The 13,640-nt window shown below is 42.1% G+C and overlaps 1 protein-coding gene across 1 annotated transcript; it reads right to left on the bottom strand.

Annotated features, from left to right (window-relative positions):
• Positions 1 to 147: 147 nt before the first annotated feature.
• ZNF845 (zinc finger protein 845) lies at positions 148 to 13,346 on the bottom strand. Its single transcript, XM_070388136.1, is given in 5 exon segments — positions 148 to 2,316; positions 2,401 to 2,560; positions 2,645 to 3,329; positions 8,434 to 8,560; positions 13,290 to 13,346. Coding segments are annotated over 5 exon segments (3,198 nt in total).
• Between the last annotated feature and the right edge of the window lie 294 nt (positions 13,347 to 13,640).

Consider the following 13,640-nt stretch of genomic DNA (forward strand, 5'->3'; position numbering starts at 1 on the left):
CCTGTCTGAACTGCCTGATGATGAGTTATGGTTGACTGTGCCTAAATGGTTTGTCAAAATTTTTATATTTGCAAGGTTCTCTCCAGTATGAATTCTCTGATGAACTGCAAGGTTTGCATTCACACTGAAAGCCCTGCCACATACACCTCATTTATATGGTTTCTCTCGAGTATGAACTCTCTGATGAACAGTAAGGTTTCCAGTATAACTGAACTCCTTGCCACACACATCACATTTATATGGTTTCTCTCCAGTATGAACACTCCGATGAACAGCAAGGTTTGAACTTACACTGAAACCCTTGCCACATATATCACATTTATATGCTTTCTCTCCAGTATGAAGTCTCTGATGAACAGTAAGGTTTGCAGTATGACTAAATGCCTTGTCATATACATGGCATTCGCATGGCTTCTCTCCAGTATGAATTCTCTGATGAAGTTCAAGTCTTGTAGTGTGATTAAAGGCCTTGCCACATATATCACATTTATATGGTTTCTCTCCAGTATGAATTCTCTGATGAAGTTCAAGTCTTGTAGTGTGATTAAAGGCCTTGCCACACATATCACATTTATATGGTTTCTCTCCAGTATCAACTGTCTGATGAACAGCAAGGCTTGAACTTACAGTGAAAGCCTTGGCACATATACCATAATTACATGGTTACTCTCCAGTATGAAGTCTCCGATGAACAGCAAGGTTTCCAGTACGACTAAACGCTTTGCCACACACATCACATTTGTATGGTTTCTCTCCAGTATGAAGTCTCCGATGAACAGCAAGGTTTCCAGTACAACTAAACGCTTTGCCACACACATCACATTTGTATGGTTTCTCTCCAGTATGAACTCTCCGATGAACAGCAAGGTTTCCAGTATGACTAAATGCCTTGTCACACACATCACATTTATATGGTTTCTCTCCAGTATGAACACTCCGGTGAATACCAAGGTTTGAACTTACTCTGAAACCTTTGCCACAGATGTCACATTTATATGGTTTCTCTCCAGTATGAAGTTTCCGATGAACAGTAAGGTTTGCAGCACTAATAAATGCCTTGTCACATACATTGCATTTGTATGGTTTCTCTCCAGTATGAATTCTCTGATGAAGTTGAAGTCTTGTAGTGTGATTAAAGGCCTTGCCACATATATCACATTTATATGGTTTCTCTCCAGTATGAATTCTCTGATGAACTGCAAGGCCTGTAGCTTGACTAAAAGCCTTGCCACACACATCACATTTATACGGTTTCTCTCCAGTATGAACTCTCTGATGAACAGCAAGGTTTGAGCTTACTCTGAAAGCCTTGCCACACATATCACATTTATATGGTTTCTCTCCAGTATGAACTCTCCGATGAACAGTAAGGTTTCCAGTACGACTAAATGCCTTGCCACACACATCACATTTATAAGATTTCTCTCCAGTATGAATTTTCTGATGAAGTCCAAGTTTTGCAGTCTGATTAAAAGCCTTGCCACATGTATCACATTTATACGGTTTCTCTCCAGTATGAACTCTCTGATGAACAGCAAGGCTTGAACTTACACTGAAACCCTTGCCACATATATCACATTTATATGGTTTCTCTCCAGCATGAAGTCTCCGATGAACAGTAAGGTTTGAACTATGACTAAATGCCTTGTCACATACATTGCATTTGTATGGCTTCTCTCCAGTATGAATTCTCTGATGAAGTTCAAGTCCTGTAGTGTGACTAAAGGCCTTGCCACATACACAACATTTATATGGTTTCTCTCCAGTATGAATTCTCTGATGAAGTCTAAGTTTTGCAGTCTGATTAAAGGCCTTGCCACATACATCACATTTATATGGTTTCTCTCCAGTATGAATACTCCGATGAAGAGCAAGGCTTGCAGTTTGACTAAAGGCTCTGCCACATATATCACATTTATATGGTTTCACTCCAGTATGAAGTCTTCGATGAACACTGAGGCTTGAAGTGTGACTAAACGCCCTCTCACATACATTGCATTTGTATGGTTTCTCTCCAGTATGAATTCTCTGATGAAGTTGAAGTCTTGTAGTGTGATTAAAGGCCTTGTCACATACATCACATTTATATGGCTTCTCTCCAGTATGAATTCTCCAATGAACAGTAAGGTTTGCAGCACGACTAAATGCCTTGTCACATACATTGCACTTATACGGTTTCTCTCCAGTATGAACTCTCCGATGATCAGCAAGGTGTGAGGTTACTCTGAAAGCCTTGCCACATATATCACATTTATATGGTTTCTCTCCAGTATGAACTCTCCGATGAACAGCAAGGTTTCCAGTACGACTGAATGCCTTGCCACACACATCACATTTATAAGATTTCTCTCCAGTATGAATTTTCTGATGAAGTCCAAGTTTTGCAGTCTGATTAAACGCCTTGCCACATACATCACATTTATATGGTTTCTCTCCAGTATGAACTCTCTGATGAACAGCAAGGTTTGCACTATGACTAAACGCCTTGCCACATACATTGCATTTGTATGGCTTCTCTCCAGTATGAATTCTTTGATGAACTGCCAGGTTTGCAGTTTGACTAAAGGCCTTGCCACATACATCACATTTATATGGTTTCTCTCTCATATGATATCTCCAATGAATTAAAAATTTTGCAGCTTGCTTAAAGACCTTGCCACACACATCACATTTATGTGGTTTCTCTCCAGTATGAATTCTCCAATGAATCGCAAGTTTTCTAGTTTGATTAAAAGCCTTGCCACACACATCACATTTGTATGGTTTTCCTCCTGTATGGATTCTTTGATGTCTAGTGAGTTCTGAGTCCTGAAGAAAGGTTATGTCACACTCATTACATTTGTATGGTCTTTTATTTTGTGTTTCATGGTCTGGTAACAGTTCTGAAGGATGCATAACAGCATTCTCATCTTTATGAGAAAAGCCTTTGCAGACATTAAGAGTTCTCTGAGATGATAAACCTGAGGCACTGACGTCTGTCACAACTTGACTACGTTCAAAAATTATCCCTTCAGATTGCATCATCTGCGATTCATCCTGAAAGCTTGATCCGTGCCTTTCAAAAGTTCCATTTTCTGCATCACTTCTACTATGATGATCTCTTCCATCAGTGAGGTTTTTGTTATGGGATGTAGACAATCCTTTGTCATTTCTTTCATCATCTGTCCGCAGACAGTCAAAGTCATCTATATTTTCCTGCATCTTCCTGAGGTGAAAATCTTTGCTTTCAAGGCTTTCAGCTCTTTCAAACATCACTCTTTGAAAAATTTCCCCTTTACCACTGTCTGCTTTTGCCTGTAATTTCTTGATCATATCTATCTGAGACATATCTACAAGACATAAAGAACCACAGGTATTCTATTAGTTACAATTCATAAATAAATTATTTGTCAAACACATGACTTTCATACCAAAAGCCATATTCATCCTAACAGAATTATGAATCTCCGCAAAGATGATCTCAAAACTATAGAAAACTAAAGGAATAGAATTCTTTAAAAAAGAATGATCATATGTAATTCAAATTAATTTTAGGGTAGTGTAGTTTCAAACACAATCAGAAAACATTCATTTATGCAAACTCATGTCAGTTCTCAAAGAAAACACATTGTCCCATCATGACCTCAAAACTCATCCTACTTTGTACTAAACACACTGCTGTCTCATAATTGAGGAGAAACTAATGGTATATTGTACACATTTTATGCATATTTATACATATTTAAATGGTAAAGAACATACAGGACTAGAGAGGTGACTCACTGGTAAACAAGCTGCCTGCCAATGCAGAAGACACGGCACAGGGGGATACAATGCCTGGGTTGGAAAGATCCCCTGGAGCAGGAAATCCCAACCGAGTGCACTATTCTTGCCTTAAAAAAATTCCATGGATAGGAAAGCTTGGTGGCCTACAGTCCATGAGATCACAAAGAGTCAGACAGGACTGAGCAACTGAGCAAACAAGCATCAAAAAGGCAATACATTGGAATGGTAAACAATGCAAAAGAAGCATTCTAATGAATAATGTAAAAAATAAATGGCAGTTAGTAACTGTTCAAAAAATACTGCATTGAGAAAATAAAGAATTCTGTAAACTATACATATATTTTTTTTTTTTTTTTTTTTTTTTGGTGGACCATGTGGCTTCTGAGAACTTGGTTCCCTGACCATGGATTAAATCCAGGCTAGCTGCAGTGAAACTACTGAATTCTATCCACTGGACTGTCAGGGAATTCCCTAAAATAATTTTAAAAATAAAAAAATAAACACTTTTCCAAATACCTCTTAGAAATCTATCAGTAGATAGACATATAGGCATTTTATGACATTAACAAGTGGTTCATGTCAGTTATATTGTAAGTGAAAAATTCTCTACTTACACAATAATCATTCAATACATCAACTCCCTATCTACACAGTAATCTAAACTCACCCAGTTCATTGGCTCCAAGATATATGTAAAGGAACAAGCTTTGGGGCTTCCCTTGTGGCTCAGAGGTAAAGTATCTGCCTGGTAGTGCAGGGCACACAGGTTTGATCCCTGATCTGGGAAATTCCCACATGCCTGAACAGCTAAGCCTGTAGGGCACACATGATGATTCTGTGCTCTAGAGCTGGGGAGTCACAACTACTGAGCAAACACACAGACACCACGCATTGCAACAAGAGAATCCACTAGAATGACAAGTTCACGCACCGTAAATACACGGTAGCCCTTGCTCACTGCAAGTCGAGAAAATCCCCTGAAGCAACAAAGACCTGAAGCAACAAAGCCAAAAATAAATAAATTTTATTTTATTTATTTATTTTTTAGTGCCACCTAACAGCACTAATTGGAGAAGGCGATGGCACCCCACTCCAGTTCTCTTGCCTGGAAAATCCCATGGATGGAGGAGCCCGGTAGGCTGCAGTCCATGAGGTCACTCAGAGTCGGACAGGACTGAGCGACTTCACTTTCACTTTTCACCTTCATGCATTGGAGAAGGAAATGGCAACCCACGCCAGTATTCTTGCCTGGAGAATCCCAGGGACAGGGGAGCCTGGTGGGCTGCCGTCTATGAGGTCACACAGAGTCGGACACGACTGAAGTGACTTAGCAGCAGCAGCAGGAGTTCAGGTTATTCACATCTGGAGAGACTATTTTAGACAGACATTTCTAAAGTATAATCATTCTTAATAGAGCTTATTTAAAAGCTTCAATTGCATTTGCATTCTTTCCTTAAAACTCTTCACCTGAGTTACTTTAACTATTGACAAACTTGCTTAACATTAAACCTAGGTACAACAAAAGTATTAGACAATGTTGAAGACTCAAGACCTGTCTTAATTAGATTAGCAAACAAACATTAATACTAGATATTTAATATTGAATATTTCCCAATTCACGTGAACCTGAAATTCATTTAGGTTAATTTCTCTTGTAATTGTTTGGTTTGAAAGTGCTTTTTTTTTTTTACAAACAATTGAATTAGAGCTCATTTACAAATTAACCTCAGCAATATTATCCAAAAACAAAGACACACACTGAGACAAACAGAAATGCAGATTGACAGACTTGAGAGCTCTCATACTTTCCTGCTTGAGATTTAAAATCTCTTTCCCCTTTTCTTCCCACCCCCCTGCGCCATGGTTTAAAATTCTAATTTGCCCAAGACTGAAATCTCTGGAAAAATGGGTTACGTATTTCAAGGACATGGCAAAGGTGGCACGCTATGCAGGGTCGCTTCAGTCCTATCCAACCCCTGCAACCCCGTGGACTCTAGCCCACCAGGCTCCTCTGTCCATGATGGGACTCTCCAGGCAAGAATACTGGAGTGGGTTGCCATTCACTCTTCAGGGGATCTTCCCTACCCAGGGATCAAATCCACGTCTCCTGTGTCTCTCCCAGGGGCTGGGAGGTTCTTTACCACTAGAGTAATCTGGGAAGCCCTGGCAAAGGTTAACCTTAAGCTTTGTTTTTAGCACGCCTTTTTAACAAGCTTGCTATTTTTAATTCCACATGTAAAAAGAACCAGTTTTGCACTTTCAAAGGAAAAAAAAATTCATCTTAACCAGTTTTCTCCAGAGTCTAAACAACATCATGGCCATCCTATATCAAACAAGTTATCCTTCCTTTCTATAGTCACAGCTTTATGGTACAACACAGACTGAACAGTGCTCAAACTGACTGTGATAACAGGGACAGAAGGACTCATAAAAATCTTGGAATGTCTCTCCAGGGAGATGGGGGTCTTTGATCAGAAGAATCTAAAGGGGTTAACAAACTTGCTAGGGTGGGGGAACCTGGGCTCCCGCTCCCCCCTCAGAGACAGGGGCAGTTAGAAGGGGACCAGCTGATGGAGAGGGAGACAGAGGGGTTGGGAGGGGTGTAAGGCCAGAACAGGACAAAGAATGGAGAGAAAAGGGCAGTATGGGGACACAATTGGAGCTGTGGGCTGGCTAAAGAGAGTCGACTTAAAAATGAATATTTGATCAACCAAAATATAATGTGACATTGTAATATGGATAATCATCCTCACAAATCACATACTTCTTTTGCAGTTTTAAGTTACTTTTATTTACCTCACGGTAGGCAGAGAGAATTGGAGAAGGCAATGGCAACCCACTCCAATGTTCTTGGCTGGAGAATCCCAGGGACGGGGGAGCCTGGTGGGCTGCCATCTATGGCTTTGCACAGAGTTGGATACGACTGAAGCGACTTAGCAGCAGGCAGAGAGAAGGATCCAACTTGGATGGTGCTAAGCCTGGGCCTTGGATGGTGCTAAGCCTGGGCCTTGGTTGGCAAGGGCCCCTGCAAAGGCTGAACAATCTCAAGATTTGTCCTCTATCTTACCTATGGTGCTGCAAGACTTGCACTCACAGGAGACAGTCAGGACATTCACATTCAGGGCAGTTTCCATGCAGGCTAGAAGCTAGGTCAGAGGAATGCACTGCTTTGTCTTGAAGCCTAAACAAAACTATTTATTTAATTTCCCTAACATCCTGGTGGCTCCATGGTAAGAATCTGCTTAGTAATGCAGGAGACATGGGTTTGATTCTTGTTCTAGGAAGATCTCACATGTCACGGAGACTAAGTTGATGAGCCACAGATACTGAGCTTGTGTGGTAAAACTACTCAAGCCTGTGTGCCTAGGGCCTGTGCTTCACAACAAAAGAAGCCACTACAATGAGTAACTGTGCTTCCCACTCTAGAGAATAGCCCTCTCTCGTCTCAAATAGACAAAAGACCACAGCAAAAAGACCCAGTACAGGCCAAAAAAAAAAATATCTTGCCTTCATGTCTGTGGGTGCTACAGCACCACTGGAGGGTGCTGTACATTTCACATGTCAAAGAACAGAGCTGTAAGTTAGGGAGAAGAAAAATATCCTGTGAGAGTTCACAAACATTAAACATCTGTTTTCTCACAGAACTCTCCCACTTGGAGAGTTTCCCAAACACCATGAACGGTGTGGCTTCCTCTCTGTCCTTGTGACAGTTGACCTGTGATCACACTGTGGATGCTCTCTGGATTTTTGCTATTAGCACTTCATTCTCCACAATCCAGGGGTCTTCTTCCTTGTGCCACAAGAATGGAGATAATGTTCAGATCAGAAACAGAACTTCCTACTTGGAAGTAATGCCATATACTGTGGCTTCTTCCAGAATCCAACCTCTTTTTTTTTTTTTTAAAATGCATCTGTTATTTTTAATACATCGGTGTATTCATTTCCTTTGGCAGGGGTGAGTGATTGCTGCTGCTTGGTCTTTTCCCCAAGTTCAGCAAGTAGGGGCTGCACTCCAGTTGCAGTGCTCGTGCTCCTCACTTGCTGTGGCTTCTCCTGGGTGCATGGGCTTCAGGAGTTGTCCCATGTGGGCTCAGTAGTTGCAGCTTCCAGGCTCTAGAGTGCTGGCTCGTAGTTGAGGCACAGAGGCGTAGCTGCTCTGTGACATGTGGGATCTTCCCAGACCAAGGATCGAACCCGTGTCTCCTGCATAGGCAGGTGTAGAATGCAGTTCTTTTGTCAGCCAAGGAGTGAGGATATTATAAACCGACAGAAAAATACTTCTCAAATGAATTTACTATCTGTCTCCTTCTGAATGCACAGGGAATAGTATAATATACAGTACAACATGCAGCAGGTATCTAGTTCCTATCTAAGAACTACTGAACCAAGAACACAGGGCTAGAAAACAGGCAACTGGATATTTCAAAGTTTGAAATCAGCTTTATAAACACTCAAGCTGTGGAGAAACTCCTTGTGCATCACACAGTGGGCAGGTCACCTGAAGGAAGGACAAGTTTAAACTCCTGATGCCAATCAGGAAGCTTTACATGTGTGAGTCAACAAGGTTTTGAGCTTAGTCAAGAAAAATGGGAGATCTCAAAAGGTAAAGAGGGAACATGCAGAGGTACCCCAGGGCAGATCCCCACTTCAGAGGGAAGTGATCCTCACCCACAGACAGCAGGTTCCCGAGGGTCTCCACCATCACGTCCTTGTACAAGGTCCTCTGGGCAGGGTCCAGGCATTCCCACTCCTCGGGAGTGAAATCTATGAACACATCCTTGAAGGTCAACTGTGCCTGAAATGAAAACACATTTCACCAATGGGCCCTGAGGAAGATTCTTAGTTTCACACAAAATGAGAAGAGGTGAGAGGGGTAACGCTCAATTCAGATGAAATAATACTCTGACAGATACTTTAAAAGCTGCTTGAAGCAAACTGTTGGTCTGCAATCGAATTTATAATTTCCTCTTTTTCCTAAGATTATGATATCCTGCAATCAACAGGAATTTGTCATGTATGTGGACAATACATGAAAAATACAGAAATTAAAACCAAGACTGGGTTGTCTATGCAGAAGTGTTAACATTCAACACAGAGTGGCATTCACGATCTAGATGAGTTACAGCAAGACTGGTGTCTTCAGAGATGACAAAGTCCACTGTGACTTTATTTATTTTTTAATTAATTAATTAAGTTTACTTTAGCTTCCCTGGTGGATCAGATGGTAAAGCATCTGTCTGCAATGCAGGAGACCCAGCTTTGACCCTGGGTTGGGAAAGTCCACTGGAGAAGGAAATTGCAGCCCACTCCAGTATTCTTGCCTGGAAAATCCCATGGTCGGCAGAGCCTGCTAGGCACCATCCCTGGGGTCACAAAAAGTCGGACATGACTGAGTGGCATTCACTATCTAGATGAGTTACAGCAAGACTGTTGTCTTTAGAGATGACAAAGTCCACAGTGACTTTATTTATTTTTTAATTAATTAATTTTACAATATTGTATTGGTTTTGCCATACATTGACTTGAATCCGGCATGAGCGTATATGTGTTCCCCATCCTGAACCCCCTCCCACCTCCCTCCCCATCCCATCCCTCTGAGTCATCCCAGTGCACCACCCCCAAGCACCCTGTATCATGCATCAAACCTGGACTAGTGATCTGTCTCACATATGATATTTTATGTTTCAGTGCCATTCTCCAATATCATCCTGCCCTCGCCTTCTCGCATAGAGTCCAGAAGACTGTTCAATACATCTGTGTCTCTTTTGCTGTCTCACATACAGGGTTAGCGTTATCTTCTTTCTAAATTCCATATATATATGTTAGTATGCTGTTTTGGTGTTTTTCTTTCTGGCTTACTTCACTCTGTATAATAGGCTCCAGTTTCATCCACCTCATTAGAACTGATTCAAATTGATTTGAATTGAATTTGAATTGAATCAAACTGATTCAAATGTATTCTTTTTAATGGATGAGTAATAATCCATTGTGTAAATCTACCACAGCTTTCTCATCCATTCATCTGCTGATGGACATCTAGGTTGCTTCCATGTCCTGGCTATTATAAATAGTGCTGCGATGAACATGAAAACACACTGACTTTTAAAGAACACACATTGTGATGATGATGACATCATCACACTGACAACAGATGTTTCAGCAATTCCTACAAACTAAGCATTATCCTAAAGACTTTACACGGATGAACTTGTCATCAACATAACAGCATGTTAGAGAAAGATCTGTGTCCACCTTCAGTTCAGTTCAGTTCAGTCACTCAGTTGTGTCCTACACTGCGACATCATGAATTGCAGCACGCCAGGCCTCCCTATCCATCACCAACCCCCGGAGTTCACTCAGACTCACATCCATTGAGTCAGTGATGCCATCCAGCCATCTCATCCTCTGTCATCCCCTTCTCCTCCTGCCCCCAATCCCTCCCAGCATCAGAGTCTTTGCCAATGAGTCAACTCTTCGCATGAGGTGGCCAAAGTACTGGAGTTTCAACTTTAGCATCATTCCTTCAAAAGAAATCCCAGGGCTGATCTCCTTCAGAATGGACTGGTTGGATCTCCTTGCAGTCCAAGGGACTCTCAAGAGTCTTCTCCAACACCACAGTTCAAAAGCATCAATTCTTCGGTACTCAGCTTTCTTCACAGTTCAACTCTCACATCCATATGACCACTGGAAAAACCATAGCCTTGACTAGATGGACCTTTGTTGGCAAAGTAATGTCTCTGCTTTTCAATATGCTATCTAGGTTGGCCATAACTTTCCTTCCAAGGAATAAGAGTCTTTTAATTTCATGGCTGCAGTCACCCTGAGGAGTAAATTCTGTCACTCTAACTAATTGCTCAGATCAAACTGTTAAGAAATAAGCCAACAGTACCTGAGCTCAGGTGGTTGGGAGTGACAACTGAACCTAAAGAATCAACCAGTTAACTACCAGAGAAGGAAAGAGCATCCACAGAGAGTTTCCTGAAAATACCTGAAACAAGTTCAAGGAAGCTGAAATACAATAGAAGAGCATAAATGGTCACGATACAGGGTCACACCCTCTCCCATCGCGACCCACACAATGTCACTAATCTTACTACAATTTACATCATTCATGTGATGATGCAGAAAAAACTTAACACCATGAAATACACTTAAGATAGAACTGAAACTGCTACAAAGAATACACCATTATTTATGAGAGGATGTTTTTGTAATAAAACCACGGAGTTATATATCCATGCATTCATGCATGCATGTGTAAACACACAATTGATTTAAACAAAAAGAGTTGTCTTTATTTTTTTTCTTTCATTCTATCAAAATTCATTCAGCGTCAGCTTTGTGCGTCAAACTTGAAATACAGCAGTGAACATGATGGAGCTTACAGTCTAGCAGCCAGCCAGCCAATTTCATCATCTAGCAGCCAGCCAGCCGATTTCATCCACAATTTTAACGTTACTACTGAAATAAGTGCTCTGACACAGGCCTGGTGCTAAGACAAGATTAAACAGAAAGTCTAAGCTACACTGAGAAATCAGACAAGGTCTCTGTGAGGAAGAAACACTTAGGATTGGCAAGGTGGGAAACAGAAGAGTGTTGCAAGCAGAGAGAACAGCCTGAGTGCCGGCTCTGAGGCAGGAAGATATTCACTGAACAGCAAGTCAGCCAGTATGACTGGCACACAGGGAATGTACATGGGGTGATGCCAGGCAGAGGCTAATTTATGCAAGATCTATGGATTTGGGACTTTATTCCAAAAGCTACTGAGAGTCACTGAAGAATCTGCAGGAGGAAAGCTAGACACTTAGATTTGTTTTTCAGAGCTCAATCTACTGTGTGTGGAAGTTGTTCTTTACCTGTTTATTCATGCCAGACTCTTTGCAACCCCGCTGACGGCAGCCCTCCAGCTCCTCTATCCATGGAATTCTCCAGGCAAGAATACTGGAGTGGGTTCCCATTCTCTTCTTTCATTTTACTTCTTCATTCAGTAACTGTCAACATTCTATTTCTTTTTCAAAGCTTATTTATTTTGCTTATGTTGGGTGTTCATTGCTGTGAGTGGGCTTTCTCTAGTTGCAGCTGCAGTGCCCGGGCTTCTCCTTGCAGTGGCTTCTCTTGTTTTGGACCACAGGCTCTAGACAGTGCAGGCATCCATAGTTTTGGCTCCCGGGCTCTAGGGCACAGGCTCAGTCGTTGTGGCCCATGGGCTTAGCTGCTCTGAGGCATCTTCCCGGACGTGGGATGGAACCCACGCACCCTACGTTGGCAGGCATATTCTTAGCCACTGTACCACCAGGAATTCGTCAACATTATCTTATTCTAGTTCAAAAAAAATTAAAAGTAATACAAGCAGAAAATAACACACAGAAGATTTCTTCCAATCTTTATAAAATACCTGTATTTAAAAATATGTGGCCCTCCCTAAGGTGTATGGTAAAGAATCCACTGGGCAATGCAAGAGATGTGGGTTTTTGCCTGGTCTGAGATCCCACATGCTGAGAGGCAACTAAGACGATGAGTCTCAGTTCCTGAGACAGAGCTGTAGAGCCCAGGAGGTGAAACTAATGAAGCCGGCGCGCTCTAGAGCCTGGGCTGCAACACAAGAGAAGCGACTGCAATGAGAAGCGTGTGCACTGCAACCAGAGAGTGGCCACCACTCGCCAGAACTAGGGAAAAGACACTGAAGCAATGAAGATACAGTACAGGAAATAAATATATTTTTAAAATAATAATGTGATTTTTATCATTAATTTTAGGTATGTACTTATTAATAAACTCCACAATTTATTATTTTATTCCATTAAGAAAATACTGAATCAAGACTAGTAAAGTTGGAGAATTCCCTCATGGTCCAGTGGTTAAGATCCCTCACTTCCACTGCAGGGTTTCAGGTTCAATCCCTACTCAGCGAACTAAGACCTTGGAAGCTGCATCATGTGGTCAAAAAAGAAAGAAAAAAAAATTAGTAAGCCTGATTTCACAGTTTAAATTAGATGGTGTAACGAAACACTCCCTAGCCCTGACATCTCTTTCTGAACGTTCCATTCCATTCCCAAAAACTTAAGTTTTCAAGGAGGTGCTCATTTAGTTTTAAATGTACTATAAAAAGTCAGAACTGATTTCCCCTCATTGGCCTCTTTGGCAGATTTTACCATGTACTGTACATGTTAATACCTGAGGTCCATATACAGCTTCTTTACCCTGGTTAAAAGAGAGCAGACAGCGCATCCAGATGGGCCCTAAGCAACCCCTGCTGCCCAACAGCACTGAGACCCTGTCTCCAACCCATGGGTGAGAAGCCCTGCCCAGGATGGTGCTCACGGGAGCCTCCTCACAAGGTCCACGTCACCGGGTCATGGGGAGACGGGATCTAAGTGGAGATGACAGGCCCTGAGGGAAGGCCCCAGGTGAGTGCGTGTGTACTGGCGTCAGACAGGATACTTCAGAGTCAGACACGATTAGCGAGTCCAGAGAAGGGCATTTCAGGAAGGCAGTGTGAGAATCCACTGAGAATATGACCCTACCTGAGAAAGAGCCATGCCTGACTCCTGTTCTTTCCTCTTCTGGGCTCCTTCGTCCATGAGTCTTCACAGTTCTATCATGAAAGTTGAAAACATGCTGTTTAATGCATATGGTCAACACACCCCCTTCCTGAGCCCCAACTATTCACATAGGGAAGCCCTCATCGTGTGGAACAGACAGTGCTTTGTGGCCACTGTCTCAGGAGGGACTCAGGACGGTCAACTCCCACAGAGAGACCAACACAGGACTTTCCCACACTTTCCCTCGGATCACACTCCCCTCCTGGTGAGGCTTCATGTCCACAGCAGCAGGGGGACCTCCGCTGACCCCATGATCCCCTTCAGGTCACACAG

Source organism: Bos mutus, chromosome 18 (assembly GCF_027580195.1).
Source record: "Bos mutus isolate GX-2022 chromosome 18, NWIPB_WYAK_1.1, whole genome shotgun sequence".
NCBI lineage: Eukaryota > Metazoa > Chordata > Mammalia > Artiodactyla > Bovidae > Bos > Bos mutus.